Raw genomic sequence first — 21,525 nt, 5'->3', positions numbered from 1 at the left:
AATTGCTCTATTTTCCCTCTTACCGTTAACTCATTGATCGGCTTCTCATGTAGCAGTTTCTTCCGTTCCTTCCTCAGGTCTAGGGTAATTCGAATTCTTACCATCCTGTGGCCACTGCAGCGCACCTTGCCGAGCACGACCACAGCTTGTATGATGCCAGTGTTAGCGTAGTGTATAAAGTCTATTTCTTTTCTAGTCTCGCCATTCGGACTCGTCCACGTCCACTTTCGGCTATCCCGCTTGCGGAAGAAGTTATTCATTATCCGCATATTACTCTGTTCTGCAACGTCATAGTTATCCCCTGCCTTTCCTAGAGCATATGCCATATTCCCCCGCTGACTTGTCTGCAGCCTGCTTCTTGCCTATCTTGGCATTGAAGTATAGCATAGTGTATAGTATAGTATAGTATAGTGTATTTTGTTTTTGCTTTACCCATCGCCGATTCCACGTCTTCATAGAAGCTTTGGACTTCCTTGTCATCATGACTGGATGTAGGCGCGTAGACCCGAACGACCTTCAATTTGTACCTCTTATTAAGTTTCACAAGACCTGCCACCCTCTAGGTAATGCTACAGAATTAGTGTATGTTACCAGCTGTATTCTTATTAAATGGGAATCCGACTCCTACTTCTTGTCTCTCCGCTAAGCTCTGGTAGGACAGGACGTGCCGCATTTTTAGCACTGTATATGCTTCTTTTGTCCTCCTAACTTCACTGAGCCCTATTATATCCAATTTACTGCCCTCTATTCCCTCAAATAGCACTGCTAGACTCGCCTCACTAGATAACGTTCTAGCGTTAAAAGTTTCCAGGTTCACATTCCGATGGCGGCCTATCTGGATCTAGGGATTCCTAGCACCCTCTGCTGCGTCACAGGTCTGACCGCCACTGTGGTCAGTTGCTTCGCAGCTGCTGATGACTGATGGCTGATTGTTGTATTCATAATTGAGGTTGTGGCAAAGTACTGCACCAGGGTGGCAAATCCTGCTCTGGTGAGGGAGTGCGTTACCGTTTCAGGTCGCCGGGACCAGGCCGAACTGCAGGCCTGTTTATGCAATTTTATCAACACGCGGATTTTTTTTCAATCCGGTGGAAAATGTTCTGGTGATATGCACCCAGATGTTTCGCTTCGGACGGCAGATAGTGAAAAGAAAATTCCAAATTTCTCAAACTATATAGGTTCGCAGAACGTCAAGAAGCAACGGCATGTATGCCACTAACATATCGAAGCCTTCTACATCAGTTAGGGTAAGAGGAGCGGCGCTTCCGAGGCACCTTACAGAGAAGCAGAAGATGCCCTTGATCGCGCTTCTTCCACAAGTATGGTCGATCAGCAGGTACCTGTCGACTAATCAAACAGACGTGCTAAAGACGTGCGACTGGACACATTTGCTGTAAATCTCCTTCTTTGTTTCTGACACTCGGGGTACCTCTGAAGGAGCGCTCAGAAGGATCGGAAGAACGACAAGCAACTTGCTTTGCTCGTTGACTCGGTGTTCCTTTAGAAGTGTGAAGAGTATGAACAAGATGATGACCATGATATATTTACATCCGCTTCAAAACAAAGTGGCGACAGCTAGTCGCCTAGCCGGTTTCATCTATACAACTAATATATGGATATCTATTAGCCTAGCCTTTGGCTGAGCCTCCTTATACTTTTTTCTTCCTTATAGCTTCTATACCTACCTTGTATAGTTACTTACGCGCGTCAAAGATCCGGTCCTATCAATGTATTCTCTGGTTTTTTCGTCTAACATAGTGAGTCCTTTGCATAAGTCCACTGGCGACCACCTAATGCTTTCATCCACTTTAATTACCACCGCTTCCTGAAGGTTCACGTTTCCTATGAGTGTCACTAGGTGAATACCTTAGCCTTTGAATAGGATGCGCTGAAATGTCTTCGGACTTTTGAACTTGTTGTCCAGAAAGCCCACACAAAAGAGCGGCAGCAACTGTTAACTCTGGTGTCTAGCCTTTCCACCTTACTCTCGGAGTGACGCGGCCGACCACTTCATAGAGCGAATGACCGAGCAGCCGTGCCTTGATGCCCACGTTTTGCAGTCGGGATAGCCAATGGAGATGTACAAAGTACAAATGCATATCCGTACAATTATATAGTTAAGCATTTCTATATGTCTTCGTAGCACCTTCTGCATTTTCCAAATTACTCGAAGATATTGATAAAGGTCTGGAACGTCGTTTTAAGTCGATTTTGCCCGATCACGCTACGCCGCTTATACATGGTGAAGGCTTCGAAGAAGTTGTGTTTTAAGATTTGAAAAATGTAGTAAGCTAGTTGCCTATTTAAGCGCCAGGCCGCGATGATATTACTTTATTAAAAACTTTATAATAGCATTATAATAACAATTATAACTTTATTTAATATATCATGGCACGCATTACTTACCACGGTAAACCACTGTAATAAAAATTAATGGATTTCCCCGAAATAGAGACTTACAAAAGTAATCTGAATATTAAAAGAAGCAACATGCCAGTTGCAAATTAGACAACATCGGGCCAATATCTCTTACATCTAACGTAGTAAAACTCGTCAAAAAATCTCAAACGAACGCATTGATAATTGGCTTATAGAGATCATGATGTTGAGCTCATGCCAAATTGGCTTCAGACGTGGGTGCTTGATTTGGTGTACCGATGTCAACCACGAAAGTACTGTTCAAGCTGCCTCGAAGTAAAAAAAAATGCAGTCTTAGTGACTTTGCACATCACTAAGGCGTATGGCAGTGTAGAACATCGAAGCCTGATCAACCCGCTTCAGAATACTGGTCGGCCGAAGTATTTTGTCCCATGGTTTTAGGGATTTTTAAACGGTATGGAATTTTACTGTTATCTACGGGGATTGTCTTAATTAATGTATCTACACTCGAGAGGTCTACCACAGAGATCGGTCCTATCGGCATTGCTGTTCAATGTTTTACTGAGTACTGTACTTTGCACCAGAATGTTTGTGCACGTGCACTTTTATGCTACATGGGTAGACTTACGTGCTTTGTACCAGACTCTACAGTTATATACCAACCACCTAGGAAGGTGGGTTGATGGCATTAACCTCTCTTTTAATAGCAGAAAAATCACCGGCCTTGATTTCCATCAAAGCGTTCCTATGCAAATTTCGGCTTTTTATCGGCAGGACAGTATACCACCGGTGAATTCACTTAAATATTTGGGTGTAACTTACACCAAAAAACTTAATAGGAGTCCGTATAAAGAACATATTACCTGTAAGGGAGCACGCGTAGTAGCCATGCTAGGCAGAGTTAGCAGCAATTGCGTCGGCAGGTTCTCATTATGATCTATGGCATGTATGTTAGCCTGATGATAGACTTCGGCTGCGTTTTGTTTTCTAGTGGACCTGCATACAAAATTCAGCATCTCATAATATTAGAACGAGAGGCATTACGTTTATGTGCTGGGTTTCCTAAATTTGTCGCTAACAATATCTGATATCAAGAAGCACGGCTGCCTTCTCTTCTCATGCGATTTCATATCCTAACAGTACAAACTTTTCTAAACATATATTCATCACTAGAGAGGAGATCACAATATGTTTTTCCTAATGAACCGGCCTCATTTTCTAAGTGTCAGTGGTATCGCTCACGTTGACTTCAATTTGTTTTCGCAGAAAAACTATTGGACCCATGAAATGTTCACCTATGAGAGGTGGTTTTACTAAATTCCTCTGTTCAAGTCGCTCAAATTTAATTTGATGATATTTTCCCAAATAGTGATAAACATGATCCCTATCAATACCTCAATAGTATTTTGCAAGAACACCTTGCACATCTGTATAGAAAGACCGTTATAGCAACTGATGTTTCCATCTGTGATGAAAAGGCAGGTCTGGGCATTGTATCACCCCATCTAAATTGGTCCTTTTCATTTAGGCTACCTGATTTCACGCCTATATTTCAGGCGGAATTACTGGCAATTGTGTTAGCTTTATGCAAATTGCCATCATCTCTGTAATCAGCCCTATTCTTTACTGGCTACCTGTCTGCTCTTCACTAACCACTCCTTAATTGCCAAATTCATTAGAAACTTTCTATTCTCTTTTCCCGATACAGTTACCTGTCGATCGGTTTGTGTGGGTGCGAGGCCACAAAGCTCTAGCCTGAAATGAAGATGCAGATGGTCTCACATTAGCATCCCACGATGGTCCTATAATCGCCATTTCACCTACGTCCACTTTCATCGCTGCTTTGCGATTCAGAAAATATACTGCTACAAATGGCTTCGCACAATCTTCGTTGGAAACATCTGATTTCCCGCATATCATTTTTCCCTAGAACAAGAAATGATCCTCCTATAGAAAAATTAAGGTAACCATTACAAGAGTGTCGTGCCGAGATCCCCCAATGAACTTTTACCGCCCCAAGTCTGGTCTGGCTATATCGGTTTTCTGTCATTTATGCAATGAGAATGAATTTCCGCAACATTTCCTTTTCACGTACCGCCGTTTCATTATTGAACAGAAAAAGATTTCTAGAAGAAGCCTTCCAAAAGCTTTGCTTGAATTTGACTCTTCCTGCAATTCTTTCCTTTGAGGCCACCGTACTGGGTTACAGCGACACGAATGTTTGTGAAGCCCTCTGCATCATTCTGCATGACAGAAACAGAATTGTATGCTAGAATAATTCTAAATACCCATTATGGTCAGAAAACTCACAATATACCTAGGTGATTGATTATTCATATCTGTAGCAGTAGACACTTAAAATCCCATCTGCAAGATACTTATTTCATTTCAGCCTAACTTATTAAAAAAATTGCTTACTGTTCCTTCATCCCCCAGTTCGTGGCCAATCCGCCAGAGTGGATTGCGACATTTCACTACGGAACAAGAAAAAGAAGAAATAAGAGAAATCGAATGAGCAATAAGGTAAACACATGGAGTGCTTCTGTTAAGGCTAGGCTCCTTTTTACGCAACATTTGTTTTGGTGCCGAAATCCCCCTGGTATTGCGCTTCCAAATCTTCTTGCTTCGATCGCATCCGTAGAGCGGCTGCGTAAGAACCGTAGCGTCATCAGCGCACTCGTCACGAAAACTATTATGCTCCGGACCGAGCAAGTGCAGGCCTCCGACCTGGTACCGCTAATGATGTGCAAGAGCAGACCTGCGACGCCGTGCGTGCTATCGTGAGCGTCTCACAATGGAGCTGTGGATGTGACGGAAGCCGCCGTAGACGCTGTTGCTTCTATCAGCGATGAACAGCCCTGTTCGTGAACTGCCTCGGCTACACGAAGGCGACGTGGTGTTTGTGCGTGACGACAACGCACGTCCGCTACTATGGAAGCTGGGCAGAGGTCTATCAGTGCACCCAGGATAGGATGGCATTGCGTACGTTTCTTCACTTCGACAATTTTCTGGACCGACGATCAAACGACCCGTTCAGAAGCTGTATATGCTCGAAGCAAGCTACCGGGAACCAGCTGCTGAGTGTTCATCGTAGCCCTTTGGGAATATGTAGAAGATCATTGCCTACAGGCGGTGATGGAAAAGAGAACAAAGAAGAGAAATAGCACGACCAATAGAATAAGGCATGAAGTTCTTGGGCTCGGACTCGCGTCTTTAGTACGTGACAGACCTAATAAAGAAACGAAAAAGCATGAAAGTGTCTAACTGAAGATACCAGATAGAATTTACTGAACTGTCAAAACAGATCAACAAGAAGAAAGTGGGGCATTCCTAATTAAAACATCTGAAAGATTGAGGAAGCAGTACAAAATGACTGCAGAGAGCTTCTCATAGGATAAAGCAAGATGTATGCAGTGAAGAATAACCAGGGTGATGTCATGTGAAATTTCGATGATTCGACTACACCAGAAGAAACATTCTACACTGACCAGTACGGCACCCAGAGCGGCCGCGCTACCTTCATTGCAAGTAGAGTTGAACATGGTAAAGATGCTTCTCATATAACTGCAGGTGAACTCGGACGGGTCTTGCAATACATACGCCGGGGAAAACTGGAAGCAGAACATGGAACAAGAGTCGATTTGTTCAAAGATGGAGGACATAATATGTTTGAAAAGTTCGCGGCAGTACATGGGCAATGCCTCACGACTTAAGTGGCCGAGAAAGCTGGAAGAATGCCAACATTATATAAATCCATAACAAGGGAGACGTTAAAGAACTGAATAATGAAAGACCTATAAGCTTGTTTCAGTATTGCATAATATCGTCACGAGCATATATCCGGATTTGAATCAGGGAAATATTTCTTTTTGAATAATGAAGATAACAGGCTGGTTAAGGCAAGGGATATTATCGTTCTCCTGTGGCTTCTCTGGCTGTATTGCTGAATGACTTGGGTGAGCTCTGCTGTTAGGACCGTTCCTCTGTTAGTGATGACGTCTTTTTGGGAACCATGTCGCAGCAGGATATTCTCGACGAACGCTTTTGCTACTTGGGCTGCGCTACCTTCCGGCAGAGCTTTCGTTTCAGACATGCGGGTGAGGTAGTCGGTCTCCACAACGATTCACGTATTTCTGGGTGTTGACGTCGGAAAAGGTCCCAACAAGCACATCCCGATCTGCTGCAATGGCCGGCAAGGAGGCTCAATCGCCTGTAGTAATCCCGCAGGCCCTGTCAGTGGTTTTCTCGTCGCGCAGAGTCTCGGCATGCTTTGAAGTAACGGACAACGTCGGCGGTCACGCGCATCCAGTAATACCTTTCCTGTATCCTCGATAGTTTCCGGAGTAATCGGAGGTGCCCACAGGTCAAATTGTCATGTAGGTCGTGCGGTAATTCTGGACGCAGTACTGAGGGAACAACAAAGAGGTAATTGGCGGGTGAGTTTTTCTTTACGATTAGGTTGGTTGGAAGCGAAAACGAAGACAATCCTCGCTTAAATGTCCTAGGGAGAACCTGGGTGTTGCCTTCTAAATACTCGACGAGGCTTTTTAGCTCTACCTCAGGTCGTTGCTGTTCACCGACATCCCTCGCGCTTATCATTACAAGGAAGCCATCGTCATCCTCGTCGCCTTGTGGCGGCTGGTCAATGGGGGAAGTGATAGGCAGTCGGCATCAGAGTGTTTTCGTTTGGATTTGCACATCACAGTAATGTCATACTCTCCCAGTCGTAGGCTTCACCGCGCCACGCGTCCTGCAGGGTCCTTCGCATTTGCCAGCCAACACACGCGTGATGGTCGCTGATGACATTGAACGGCCTGCCATGTATATAAGCGCGGAATTTTGTTGTGGCCCAAATGATGGCGAGGCATTCCTTTTCGATCGTAGAATAATTGCTTTTCGCTTTTGAGAGCGATCGGCTACTGTAAGCTACAACCCGTTAAAGTCCGTCTTCCCTCTGGATTAGGACAGCAACGAGGCCTAGGCTACAGGCGTCAGTGGAGATTTTAGCATCGGCATCCTCGTCGAAGCGCGCAAGTACCGGTGGCGACTACATGCGCCATTTGAGTTCATGAAATGCGTCGGCCGGTGGCACTGACCACTCGAACTCGACCACTCCCCCATCACATTTTTTTTATTTTCTTTATTTTTCATCATTAAGATGAGGGAGGCTGGGAGAAAAAGCTGGAAAGCAGCTTGACTATCTCAGCGTCCCCGAAAACACACTTTCACAATCGCAGAGCCTACCGAAATGGACACAATCAACATCAAAATATCGTATGCACAGGAAAACAAAAAAGGAAGAGCGAAAAAGCAGTGTTATGAACATCAATACATCTCATTATAATTGCAACGAAACAATAAGAACAACCACACTGAAACAACTTACATTACGGCAATAAGGATATGAATGGAGACTAAGTCACAAAACTAAGGAAAAGAATGCAACATCTAGAAATTTGAAAAGAAAGTACGCAATTCTTTTGTGGGTGGAACTTTTGGAGTGATGTTTTGACTGTGAGTGAGTGAGCGAAATAACTTTATTCGGTCCATAGAGCACGCAGGGGAGACCCCCCGCCACCCGGCTAGTCCGACATAGGGTCCGCCTTCACAAATTTAGTAACTCATGAAGTTTGTGTTTTTGCACTTGTGTTTCATAATTAGTTCTACATGATTGTGCTTTTCAAGTCTCTGCTTGACGGCCAGAATACTTGTGGGACTCCTCTATAAGCAGGTTGAGGGAGAAAGTTCCCATTGTTTTATATTTCTAATTTGTATGCTACGATGAAGCGATAAGAGTATCGATAAGGTGTTTTTAAATTTCGCGCTTAAGAAAAAGTGGTGCTGAGGGATCATCCAAACTTACGTTATATATGTGTCTTAGCATTTTATTCTGAAGAGAGTGTAGCCTTCGTAGGTTCGGTGAAGTTGTATGTTCCCCTTATAAAAGAGTGTAAGTAATATGGGTGTGAAAAGGCTAGTTAAAAATAAGAAGTTTGACTTCCGTGGGAAGAGCTTGTTTGTTACGGTAAGTTTTTCCTACGATACTCGATAAGTTTTGTGTAACATAACCTATGTGGTCGTCCCAAGATATTGTCTCAGAAAATATTACTCAAGTATCTTAAATGTTTTATCTGTGTATATTCTAGAGCCGTCATGTATCTTTTTTATTTAACATACTGTTAGTCCCACTGGGACTGTTACAGGAGTGGATTTATCAGCAAGATACAGGAATACAGTACAGTACAGTAATACGCCAGTTACACATCAAGCGGGCAACAATACAAACAGTATACAGTACAGTAATATGCCAGTTACGCAGTTATGCAGTATTAAAACATTATTAGTGATGAAGCCTATATTTTTGGGCAGAAAAGCACAGCTTTGGTTTTGGTAATATTGATCTTTAATGCGTTGCAGTCCGTCAACTAACCTTGCTGCATTAATGCTCTGTTTCCCTATTCCTGATGTCTGATTATGATAGGCAGGAGCAAAGCAAAATTATGTCATCTGCGTGAATTACAAATTTTGTGGCTTTATGAGTGTTTAGAATGTCATTTATCTTGAAGTGAAAATGAAATGGGGGGGACCAAAAATACTTTCTTCTGGAACACCAGATAAAATTGGTTTTACATTGGATGAGTGGCAACTAATATTTAGGAACTGGTGTCTGCAACTTAAATAAGAGCGAAGAAGGGGCAAGACTTTTGCATGAATTTCATACGTTTCCAGATTTTTTTACGAACAAGTTTTGATTAAGATAGTCAAAGGCTATGGTAAAATCTACCTGAATCCCGAGAGCCATGTGTCATTTCTCAAAAGCACTGAAACTGAACGCCTTCTGTTCTAATAGACCGAGTTCTGTTGAGCACTTTTTCCTGAAGCCAACTTGCGTAGTACGTATATCTCATGCTTGTCGAAAAGACAGACATTCTTGAAAAAATTACTTTTTCCAAGCCTTTGGAAAAAGTATATGATATTGGCACTGTCATATAGTTAGCGATTTTATTTTTTATCCTCTTTTATTCAACACGATTACCTTTGCGATATGCATTTGTTCCGGAGAAACGTTTTCTACTAAAGAGAAATAAAAAAACGTTTTAAGAGAGTTGCTGAAACGTCTATAAATTGATTGAAAGGTTTTACTTTAAAACCATCTGCGTCGCCGCTAGCACTGTGAGGTTGTAAAAATATAGAGATCACCTCTGCCGTAACATGGTTACAAAAAGGATTTATCATTACAATGTTCCAAGTAACGCAGAGCGTTGTCATCAGCTTCTCAGTTAAACCGACCAAATAATCAAGTCATCTGATAATCCTTTTGCAGTAATTTATTCGTTATTCAGACTTATTTGTGTCACATTACTGAAATGCGTTGCACGATTGTGTTTGGTATTTAGTTTTTTCCATGATATATCTGGTTTTGACGCGACACAGCAACGAGGTTGCAGAGGAGGAGGAATGAACGTTTATTTTAAGAAAGAGCGAGAAAGTTTCCTTTCTTCGCCCTAGGTGGGCGGCTCTCTTAGTCCACAAAGCCGTTGGCTAATGCTGCAGCCCGGGCCCGGTCCACCAGACTTCGCTGATCTTCCAGGCTCTGTGCCTTTAACAATGACTCCCACGTTTCTTCGATCACTTGTAGCGGTTCTGAGGCATCATCTTCACTGTTTTTGTCGCGGTGCGGGCACGCCAACACCATGTGTTGGAGCGTGTCTGGTACGTCACAATACCGGCATAGGTATGAGAATTTGGTGGGGTGCATTCGATGCATGATAATTCCATGCACATACGTATTTGTTTGTAGTCTGCGGAGGGCGGTGGCTTCTTCCTTGCTTAATTTTGGATGAGGTGGAGGATATTGTCTTCTTTGCAGTCGGTATTGCTGCAATATAACGGCGTAGTTGATGAGAATGTCCTCCACACTCGTCGCTTTCCGGAGACCGTGCGGCAGGAAATCCCGGCTGGTATGCTCTCGGGCAACAGCATGTGCTGCTTCGTTTCCTGCCAGGTGTTCGTGGCCTAGGGTACATGCGACGTAGGTGTCGGGTAGTTCTTGGCGTCTTGTTATTTCTTTTAGAATCTTCACAGCTGTGCCAGAAATTCGGCCTTTTCGTAGGTTTCTATATGCCGTTTGCGAGTCGCTCAAGATGATTGCTGTGTCTTTGCATGTGGCGATGCCGAGGACGATGGCCACTTCCTCCGCCGTTTCTGGATTCCTGGCCGGTATGGTGACAGCAATTAGCTCCTTCCCTTGGTTGCTGGTCACGGTAATTGCGTATGCTCTTCTACCTGGGTATTTTGCCCCATCTGTATATCTCGTGTAGGGGTTCTTTGAGTATTTCTTGCTCAGCTCTCTAACTCTTGCTTGTCTTCTGTCTTTGTGGTATATTGCATGCATGTTGCGAGGTATTGGAGCGACTGAGATAGAGTCACGAAGAAGTGGCGGCAATCGGGCTTTCGCATCTGAGTCTGCTATGAAGTTTTCGCTGTATGCGAGCTTGCGAAGTACTGCTCTGCCTGTTTGAGTCAGCTTAAGGCATTCCAGCTGGCTGGCTCTTTGCGCTTCGCTCATTTCTTCCCAGGTGTTATGGAGGCCAAGTTTGAGGAGTGCCATGGTTGAGGTCGTACTGGGGAGTCCTAGTGCGCTCTTGATTGCTTTTCTGATGATGATGTTGTGTTTTTCAATTTCAGCTTTCTTGAGGAGTAGATACGGGGTGCCATATGTGATCAGGCTTATAAGGAGTGCTTGGATTAATTGGACGGTTTCTTGTTCTTTAAGTCCTCTTCTTTGCGTGGTTATACGCCGAATGAGATGGGTTACTTGTGTTAGGGTTTTCTGAAGCTTCGGAAGTGTAGCTGCCCAGAACCGTCTTTATGTATTATGAGGCCAAGGACGCGGAGGGAGCCAACTTGAGGGATATCGATTCCATTGAGTCTGACGTTGGGATCTGGAGCGACGTAGGCTCGTGGTCTTCCCCGGGCCCTTGCCTTGAGTATAAGTAGCTCTGATTTTTCGGGGGCGCACTGGAGACCGCATTTTGAGAGGTACTGTTCGATCTGGTCGATTGCCTCTTGGAGGGTAGTTTGCTGCTGGCCGGTTGCGGACGCTTTTGTCCATAACGTTACATCGTCGGCGTATATTGCATGGCTGAAATCTTCGATGCCATCGAGTTGTTGTGGGAGCTTAATCATTGCGAGATTGAACAGCAAAGGTGAAATGACTGACCCTTGTGGAGTTCCTTTGTTGGGCATTTCGAACTTGTCGCTTCGGATGTTACCTATACCCACCGTAGCCGTGCGATCTTTGAGAAAGTCGTGTACGTATTGGTAGGTCCGGATTCCGCAGTTTGTATCTTGGAGATTTTGGAGGATTGCTTCATTCTTCACATTATCGAAGGCTCCTTTTACATCTATTGTTAAAATAGAGAACTTCTTGTGGCGTTCTAGGTGGTTGAAGAGGTCTTTCTTGAGCTGTAGTAGTATATCTTGTGCTGAGAGGAGCTGTCGGAAGCCAAACATTGTGTCGGGTATGAGTCCTGAGTCTTCGAGGTATGTGGTGAGGCAATCGTGAACCATGTGTTCGAGCAGCTTTCGAGCGCAGGAAGTAAGGGAGATGGGCCGTAGGTTGCTGATTTGTAGTGGCTTGTGTTTTGGGATCATAATTACTTTTACGTGCTTCTATTCTGCTGGGAGCACACCTTTTTCCCAGCAGTTATTCATGTAGTCGAGGAGTCTATTTGGGGCCTTGTCTGGGAGGTTTCGTAGGATCTTGTTGGTCTCCTTGTCTTTTCCTGGCGATGTGTTACGAGTCAATTTCGCAAGGGCGGCAAGGAGTTCAGGAAGCGTGAAAGGGCTGTCGAGGGTGAGATTTGGTTTGCCTTTGTACGGTCTGGGATCGGTAACCTTGGGGGCATTGTTTCCGACAAGTTTACCCTTGATTTCTTCCAGAATTGGTTTGTGTGTTCCTGGATGGGAGTTAATGATTTTCTTGAGGTCATGTCTTTGCTGGGTTTCGGTTTCGGTGGTAGCTAGAAGGGCTCGCAGTATATGCCAGTTCTTCTTCGTGCTGAGTGTGCCTTGAAGTTGGTCGCACAGTTTATGCCAATTCTGCCTGCTGAGTTGATCTCCGTATTCTTCTGCTTGCTTTGTTATGTGAGCGATCCGTCTCTGCAGTTTGCGGTTAAGTTTCATCTTTTTCCACCGCCTCAGCAGTCCTCTTCTGGCATCCCAAAGATGTAGGAGGTGAGAGTCTACGGCCGGCGTGTCCATGGTGAGTTGGATGACTTTAGTGTGCTTCTCCGCCGTCTTGACCACTTCAGTGAGCCACTCTTCAATGTTTTCGATGTTTTCTTCTATGTCATGTTCTCGGAAGGACTTCCAATCCGTCAGCTTTGCCATTCCTGTTCTACTCGGCTCCTTATGGTACAAGATTTCAAGCTGAAGGATGTGGTGGTCGCTGCCGAGATTTTCTTCAAGTCGGGTCCATTCCGCCTTGGATATTCCTACTGTAAAGGTGAGGTCGGGATTTGTATCCCTGGACACACTGTTGCCTATTCGAGTCGGTAGTTTAGGATCATTCCAGAGGGTGAGGTGATTTTGTTGCGCCGAATTGTGCACTCGCGCTCCTTTCTTGGTCGTGTGCTGGTAACCCCATGCTGTGTGGGGGGCATTAAAATCCCCCATTATTACGAGTTTATGTCCTTTAGATAGTTTTCTGGCTTCCGTGATGAAGTTTACAAAGTCGGATAACGGATCCCTGGGTGGGCTGTATAAGCATAGTACGTATAGTCTTTGGTGTGTCTTCTTCTCAGGTAGCATTTCCACTAGGGTGTGTTCCACGGTTGTTCCCTGAATTGTGTGATCCTGCGTGGTGAGATTTTTCTTCGTCAGGATGGCTGTTCTCTGAGATCCGGTGTGCTTATCATATCCCTGTATGCGCAGATTGGTGTAATAAGTTTCTTGGATAGCGATGACACCTGGTTGTTCTTGTTTGGTCAGTTCTTGGAGGTTTGTTCTTTTGGTTCGGATAGAGCGACAGTTTCATTGCCACAGCTTCATTGGGAGTTGTGGTAATCTCTTCTTGGTATTACTCGCCATCTTGTTCGATATCGTTCTCTTCGCCCCGGGCCATGGATTCCGGTCTGGCTGCATTGTGGAGGTCTTTATTTGCTTTCTTGCGAGCCGTGTCAGTGTTGTTGAGTAGCTTTTCTACTGTGGCTTTCGTTACGTCGTTCTGCTTTGCATAGGACATGAAGTTGCTGAGGCCTTGGAGGGTAGCGTAGATAGAGGCCAGCTGAGCGGTGATGTGTTGCAGGAGCTGTTGTGTTGTCTCCTTTGCAAAAGTGGCCATGGCGTCCTGTATCTGCTTCCGCACCTCCATTGTTACGATTTCCTTGATTCTTTCTTCCCTAAGGGGCGGTGGGATGTTTGGCATTCCTTTAGGTTTCGAGGCTTGATTGGCGGTGTTTTGTTCTTTGCACCTTTGTATGAGCTTGTCAATGAGGGCTTGCTGATTTTGGAGTTGTGCTCGCAGGTCTCGTTCCGTTTCCGTGGGTTCTTGTGCTCGTGTGTTTTCTCCTGCAGCGTCTGCATACGTGACTCGCTTTTGTGGGTTGCGTGTACGGGATCCAGGTCGTGATCTTGACGGGGGTCCATCATTTGCTTGACCACTGGTTGATTTGGAGTAACTTCAGGATCTGCGTGGACTCTGTAGTGAGGTACTGCTTGATTCGGATAGTGCCGGAAAGTCTGAGTCTGAATTTGAGTTCCATCTCCGTTGCTGCTCTTCGATCTTGTTTTCCCATTGCAGTCTGATCTTGTACGGTGGTGGATTTGGCTTCAGTTTATGCCGGCATCCCTTCCCTGCTGTCTCATGGGGTTGTTGACAGATTTTGGAACTGGGTTGGCACTCATGTTCTTCCGGCTGATTTTCCATCCCGCACATGTAGCAGAAGTTGATAAAGGGTTTCGGGCAGATATCTTGCCGTTGCCCTAGTTCTCCGCAGGTTCTGCAGTACTGCACAGGTTTCCTGTATGGTTTGCAGCGGTAGTCACAGCATTTATATATGATGTTGTATGGTACGTGCGGTCCGTCGAAGTAGATGAGTGCTGTTGACGATCTTCCCAGCATGCGTGCCTTGAGAACCGTGTATCTTGCGGATACTTGTTGCCCCTGTAATAGTTCTTCTTCGCTCGTGCCTGGCGGAGTGTTGTAGATTACACCTTTGATGATGCCCTCTGGGGTCCTGACATGTGCTTTGACTTCGTAAATGGACCCTCCAAGCTGGATGCTGGTGATCTTGAGGAGCATGTCGTACGCTATGTCTTTGTTTGGTGTACTTGCGATTATTATATTCTCGACATGTTGCACTTGAATCCGGATGTTGTCGTAGAAATCTTTCTGGGACAACTTGCTAGCTCGGCCGATGGCATGTGTCACTGCCACCAATGTCTATTTGGAGTGTTGTAATCCCGCCTTAGGTCTGTAGATGATCTTCGTGTCGTCCCCAGGCAAAGGCGGAAGTCTCGGTTTTCTACAATGTGGCATGTTTCCCGCAATAGGGGTTGTTGCTCCGGCTTGCTGCGTTCGTAGTTGGTCTGCTTCCTCGGCTGTGGGTTTTGTTTGCACCTGGGTCTTCTTGCCTCTCCTCTCCCATGTGTGCCATTTTTCCTGGATGTTTATCGCCTTTCCGCTGTTCACGTCATACGTCCGCTCCGCTTCCAGTTGTTGCTGCTCTTGTATCGTCTCCACCTGCATTTTAAAGCTGTTGTTTTCCTGGCTCAGTTCTCGTGCACTTGCTGCGTCAGATGCGTCAGTCATTCGTACACAGCGGCAACGCCGAGTCGCTCTCGAAGAGAGCGAGCGACGGCTCACGAGCGCTCACGAGCCATGGGATACGCTCCGCGGGTCACGGGTCACGCGCATTCGGCTGGCCGCTTAGCCTTGTAGGGTTAGCTCCGTTAGCGTGGCGTGAAACCTTCTAACGGCCAAAAATGACGCGAATTCCACGTACAGCTCACAAACTTGATATCCTCCGGTATCACTTGCCGTGCCGCTTCCGTCGATGCCATAGTTTCGATGAATAAAAGCTGACGTCCGGAAAATTGCCGAAAAATGCAGGAGTCCATGCGAAGTGCGTCAGCACTGCTTAGCCCCCTAGCGGGCTTTTTTTCAGAGGTTGCAGAAGTAGGTTTCTTTTCCTTTACAGATTTCTTTCGTTTGGATGTTTGGGAACGCTTTATAAAGTCTGAGTCAGTCAACATGAGAAGTTTTAAGGAATTTGTTATGAATTTACTCCTAAATATGAATCTTGCCTGATAATACCGGTGATATCCATGGCTTAAAAATTTTTTGATGTTCCTAAAAAGTGTGGAAACGAAGCGTTCTATAATTAAAGAAAATGATTTAGATGCATATTATTTGCGTAGTCAAGATCGCGTCCTAAATATTCCGCTGCAATCAAAATTTTCAACTTTCTGTCGGAAAGTTTCCAATGTGCGAGTTGTTATTTCTTGAATGGGTGCCGCTGGTGGTTTTTTTATTAGTGTGTTTCTATGTACGCGTAGATGTATACCATTACGATTGCTGATGTCTTTACTCATAACAGCCGCCTGTATACGATAAAGCTGCATATCTTTTATGAACGGATCAAGTAAAAAAGAAGATAAAAGTGTGGTCTTGTAGAAATGGTGATAGAATTATTGCAGCCAATTAAAATGATTATTTCTTCATGCTCTCTGTTACTTGTGATACCTCCTAACATAGCATCACAGACGGTAAAGTGGGAAGAAGAGGACGCTGATGGTGGCCTTTGGAGGCCACGAAGAAGAGTTCGCTCCTCTACGCTTGTTGGCTCAGCCATTAAAAGCCATCTGTGAATAGACGCACGCTTCTTCCTTCCCGTAAGATCATTGGTGGAGGTGCTCGGTAACCACTTGCGCAAGACGGAGCTCCACAGCGGACGTAACCTGGCCGACATGTCATCTGAAGGAGAGTTCAACCACGGCCCCGTCCTCGCCACGGACGATCATCCTGGCCCAGCCGCGCGACCCTGGCAGGTTTTCCGGGATCGACAACGTTGACGTCGATGACTGGTTGCAGAATTACGAACTGGTCAGCGCACACAACAGGTGGGATAACACGCTTATGCTGGCTAATATAATATTCTACCTAAAAAAACCACACAGGTCTGGTTTGACACACATGAAGAATAAATTGCGAGTTGGGACCAGTGCAAACAGACGCTCAGAGATTTGTTCGGCAAGCCCGTCGGCCGCCAACGTGCTGAGAAGAAGGACCATGCGACCCTTGCACAGACGTCCACTGTATCTTACGTGGCGTACATCCAAGGCGTCCTCGCTCTTTGCCGCAAAGAGGATAACAATATGGCAGAGGAAGACCAAGTACGCCACGTTCAAACGACATCGTGGACGACGCGTTTAACCTGCTTGGTTTTCAAGAACTTAACAACGGTCAATGAGATCATTACCGAATTTTGCCGCTTTGAAGAAGCGAAGACTCGCCGCATACTTCAACAGTTTACGCGTCTACGCAATACCGCAGCTTCACGGACGTGCGAAGACATTTGCCCACTGCGTGAGCCCACGTCCTGTGAGAACGTCGTACGTATCGTTCAGCAAGAAATCGAGACAGCGTCTCCTGCCGCACCATTGACGCAGTGCCTTGACGATTCCCGGCCGCTTTTGTCTCTCATCTAGTCGGTCATTTGCCAAGAACTTGCCAATGTGGGTATTCCATCATTTACTCCGCCAGCCGTCCTGACTTTTCTTCGTCTGCAGCCTCTTCCTTCTGTTCACCGGAGCCAATAAAGTCCATATCCGAGCTATCGCAACCCCGCCGAATGGCGCACAGATGCCGATGGACCCATCTGTTTTTTTTTTACTGTGGACGTGTAGACCCCATCTCTCGCTACTGCCGAAGTTCCTTGCAAGCCCACTCTCGACCAAGCTCTCCCGCCTACTGCCCCTCCCCACTGAATCCTCGCCCGCCATCCCTCTCCACCCTGGTTGAAGACGCACCAGACAACGAGCGAGCCACCGTGACTAGCCCTCGCCATCACCACACAGTCACCGCTCCCGTTCGCCCCAGATGCGTCGCTCTCCATCCCCAACTTATCGTCGCCGCTCTCCGACGAAAAACTAACTGGGGCAGCTCCTGGAGGCGATGCTGCTCTAGAACCCCGGCCTGAAATTCCTCTGCTGACCCTGCCTACTGATTGCAACTTTGTGGACGTGGATGGTATGCCCGTTACCACACTCATGGACACTGGAGCCCAAATTTTCATCATGAGTGCAGAGCTTCGAACGCGCTTGAAGAAAGTACTTACTCTTGCTCTGACTCGACTGCTCCAGGTCACTGACGATACAACTCCGGCTGTGCTTGGAATGTGTTCTGCTCGTGTCAGTGTCCCCGGTCACCACATGTTCGTTTTGTTTGGTGTGCTCGAACGTTGCCCTTACAATGTGACCTTCGGAGTCAACTTTTTGGCCGCCCATTCTGCTCTGATTGACTGTTCAGCCGGTGTTGTGCAACTTGACCTACCCTTAGCTGTTCCCGTTGATCTTCCTGTTCAAGTTTCAACTCAGCTTTGTTCCGCATATTTTATTCGCCCTCCATCTCTAGCAGCAACCTGCATCCCTGTATTAGCCTGGCCACTTGTACCTGACAGAGACTATGTCCTTACTCCCGCGACTTCAGTCCTGCTTTCTCACAATGGCTCCTTCCAACACACTATCGTCCCTGTTGTGGAAAATCAGACATGTCTTCCCATCCTAACTGTCAGACAGTGCCCACAAGTACTTCCTCGAGCCATGGCTCTTGCTACATTGTCACCGTCGCACGAGTGCCACATTTCCGTTCTATCTATGGCGCCGTCTACGACCAGTGCCATCCTGCTCATTTCGCATCTGCTCTTACTTACGACTTGACAAAGATCATTGCACCGGACCTCTGAACCCAACAAGCCGCAGAGCTCCGTGGCCTCCTCGAGTCCTACTCCGACATTTTCGACCTGAACGATCGCCCTTTGTGTCAAACTACGCTGGTGAAACATCGTATAAGTACCGGCGATGCAGCACCTGTTCGCCGACGCCCACACCGGGTGTCGCCCTCAGAGCGACAAGTCATCCAGGGCGAAGCTGACAGGATACTTGCCAAAACGATATTTGAGCAATCTTCTAGCCCGTGGGCTTCCCCTGTTGTTCTCTTTGAAAAGGATAACAGCTGGCGATTATGCGCTGACTATCGTCATCTAAACACGATCACCAAGAAAGAAAGATGAATATCCACTTCCCCGCATTGCCGATGCTCTGGATTGTCTGCGCCGTGCCACCTATTTTTCATCTGTGGACCTCCGCTCTGGATATTGGCAAAGTACCGTGGATGAAATGGACAGTGAAAAGGCAGCATTCGTCCCACCAGACAGCCTGTGTCAGTTCCGGGTAATGTCTTTTGGCTTCTGCAATGCCCCGATGACCTTTGAACGGATGATGGACATGCTCTTGCGTGGTTTAAAATGGTCCACCTGTTTGTGCTGCTTGGATGACGTCATCGTATTCTCTTCCACTTTTGCGTCTCATCTTGATAGACTTTCATCTCTTCGTTTCGTTTTTCGCACCGCTGTCTTGCAGCTCAACTCGTCCAAATGCCACTTTGGTCACCGCCAAATAACCATGGTCGCACAACTTGTCGATTCGTCAGGCATTCGCCCCGACCCCGCTAATGTCATGCTATAAAGAATTTCCCCACACCAACTTGTGCCAAAGATTTTCTCAGCTTTGTTAGTTTTTGCTCTTACTTCCGCAGGTTTGTGGAAAATTTCACCCATGTTGCCTGTCCCCTGACTGACCTCCTGAAGAAAGACGTTCCTTTGTGTTGGGGCTCTGAACAAGCATCTGGTTTCTTGCAGCTGATCAGGTTGCTCACAGCACCTCCTGTTCTCGCCCATTTTGACGGCTCCGCTTCCACAGAAATTCGCACTGACGCCAGTGGCTATAGCAACGGCAAAGCTTTTTTTTCGTCTACATCAGGACGCCGACTGCTTGTCTCGTCATCCCGTCGATGCACCGGACGGTTTAGTGGATGTCGCCCAAATCTGCGTTTTTTGCCCTCTGCGTTGCAAGACATTGGCGCTGAACAACGACACGATGAATTGTTATGGCCCATTATCGAACGCCTGCTCTCTGATCCGTCTGACCCATCCCTTCACATGTTCGTGCTACAATATGGCATCCTGTATCGCCGCAACATGCATGCCGACGGGCCCGAGCTCCTAACCATCATTCCGTCTCAACTACGGCAGATTCTACTGCCGCAACTGCACGACGTTCCCAGCGCTGTACACCTTGGCGTAACGCGGACCTATGACCCAATTTGGCGACGGTTTTTCTAGCCCCGTCTCCACCGCTCCGCCCGGCGCTATGTTGCCGCGTCTGAGTCGTGTCACTGCCGGAAAAGAGCAACTGTGCATCCTGCCGGTCTGCTGCAGCCTTTGGATCTACCGACCGACCCTTTTTTTCGCGTTGGCGTTGATCTTCTCGGACCATTCCCTATATCAAATGATGGAAATAGGCAGATTGCCGTCGCTACGGACTATACAACTGGCTATGCCATTACTAGAGCCCTACCCACCAGCTGCGCTATAGATGTCGCTGATTTCTTGCTTCACGAAACTGCCTTACACCACGGTGCACCTCGCCAACTTCTCACCTATCGCAGAAGGTACGTTCTTGCCAAAGTCATAGATGACTTACTTCGATCATGTGCTACCAAACGCAAACTTACTACCGCTTACCATCCTCAAACTAACGGTTTTACCGAACGCCTGAACCGCACATAAACTTACATGCTAGCAATGCATCCTTCCTCCGATCATCGTGACTGGGAAATTGCTTCCCCATTTGTCACGTTCGCCTACAATTCCTCGAACTACGACACAGCTGGCTATTCACCCTTCTATCTCCTCTACGGCCGTGAGCCGATTTTGCCTTTCGAGACTCTCCTTTCGACCACACTTGACTCGCCGACAGAGTACACTCAGGATGTCATAGCCACAGCGACCCAAGCACGCCAGATTGCCCGCGTTCATCTTTCTGCTTCACAGACACGCCGGAAGTGCCGTTACGACCAGCGCCATTACGACGTGGACTACAAACCAGGTGCTCTTGGGCTAGTTTGGCATCTAACTCGGCGTGGTGGTCTTTCGGAGAAATTCCTCTCGCGAAACTATGGCCCTTAACGCATCCTTCCGCATGTGACCCCTGTCACATATCAAGTGTCTCCGCTGGATGCCACGGTGCCTTCGCCTCTCTCTGACATCATCCACGTCAGCCGTCTCAAACCTTGCCTTCCACAGCCCGATGAGCCGCCCCAATAAGGTGAAGGCGGAAAGTTGGGCTAGTTGGTGTGTCATCATTAATCAAAAGACTAGCGCAAATAACAGGGACATAAACAGAGAAGAAGACAGGACGAGCGCTAATTTTTATCTCGACACATAAAAGAAGGAAGCACAGGGCCCGATGTACGTGAAATCAAAGCGATGAAGGCACAAAGCTGCGCTAGTTGGTATGTCATCATTAATCAAAAGACTAGCGCAAATAACAGGGACACAGACACAGAAGACGACAGGACGAGCGCTAGTCCTGTCGTCTTCTCTGCATGTGTCCCCGTTATTTGCGCCAGACTTTTGATTAATGATAACCAATAAGGTGCTTTTTCCGATAGGGGGTGATGTCACAGTGGGTAATGTGGAAAGAATAGGACGCTGATGGTGGCCTTTGGAGACGACGAGGAAGAGTTCGCTGCTCTATGCTTGTTGGCTGAGCCATTAAAAGCCACCTGTGAATAGGCGCACGCTTCTTCCTTCCCTTAATATCATATCGAAGTATCCTCAAAATATGACGCCGTATTTATGTTCGCCTACATAGGACAGGGGAAATTCGAGAAAATAGAAAAAAAATTGAATATTGCCACTTGGGGGTTCATAAACAACAGCGACTCTGGTTCGATTGAGAACTAGAGATAAACGCTCATAATCAGTCTTCATGCGAGAGAATTGGGCATGAGTTCACAAGCAATTTCACTTTTTAGCGCCTGACGCACACCTCCTCCTTTGCTGGCTGTTCTATCCA

General features: G+C 46.5%; 1 protein-coding gene across 1 annotated transcript in view; it reads left to right on the top strand.

Moving 5' to 3' along the window:
• The first annotated feature begins 12,795 nt into the window (after positions 1-12,795).
• Positions 12,796-21,525, top strand: part of LOC142578426 (uncharacterized) — an 86,876-nt gene continuing 78,146 nt past the window's right edge. Inside the window, exon 1 of the mRNA XM_075687813.1 lies at positions 12,796-12,889. Coding sequence (XP_075543928.1) covers positions 12,796-12,889 — 94 coding nt within the window. The remainder of the gene's footprint in view (positions 12,890-21,525) is intronic.

Source organism: Dermacentor variabilis, chromosome 4 (genome assembly GCF_050947875.1).
Source record: "Dermacentor variabilis isolate Ectoservices chromosome 4, ASM5094787v1, whole genome shotgun sequence".
Taxonomy (NCBI): Eukaryota; Metazoa; Arthropoda; class Arachnida; order Ixodida; family Ixodidae; genus Dermacentor; species Dermacentor variabilis.
This window is presented reverse-complemented; position numbering and strand designations above follow the sequence as displayed.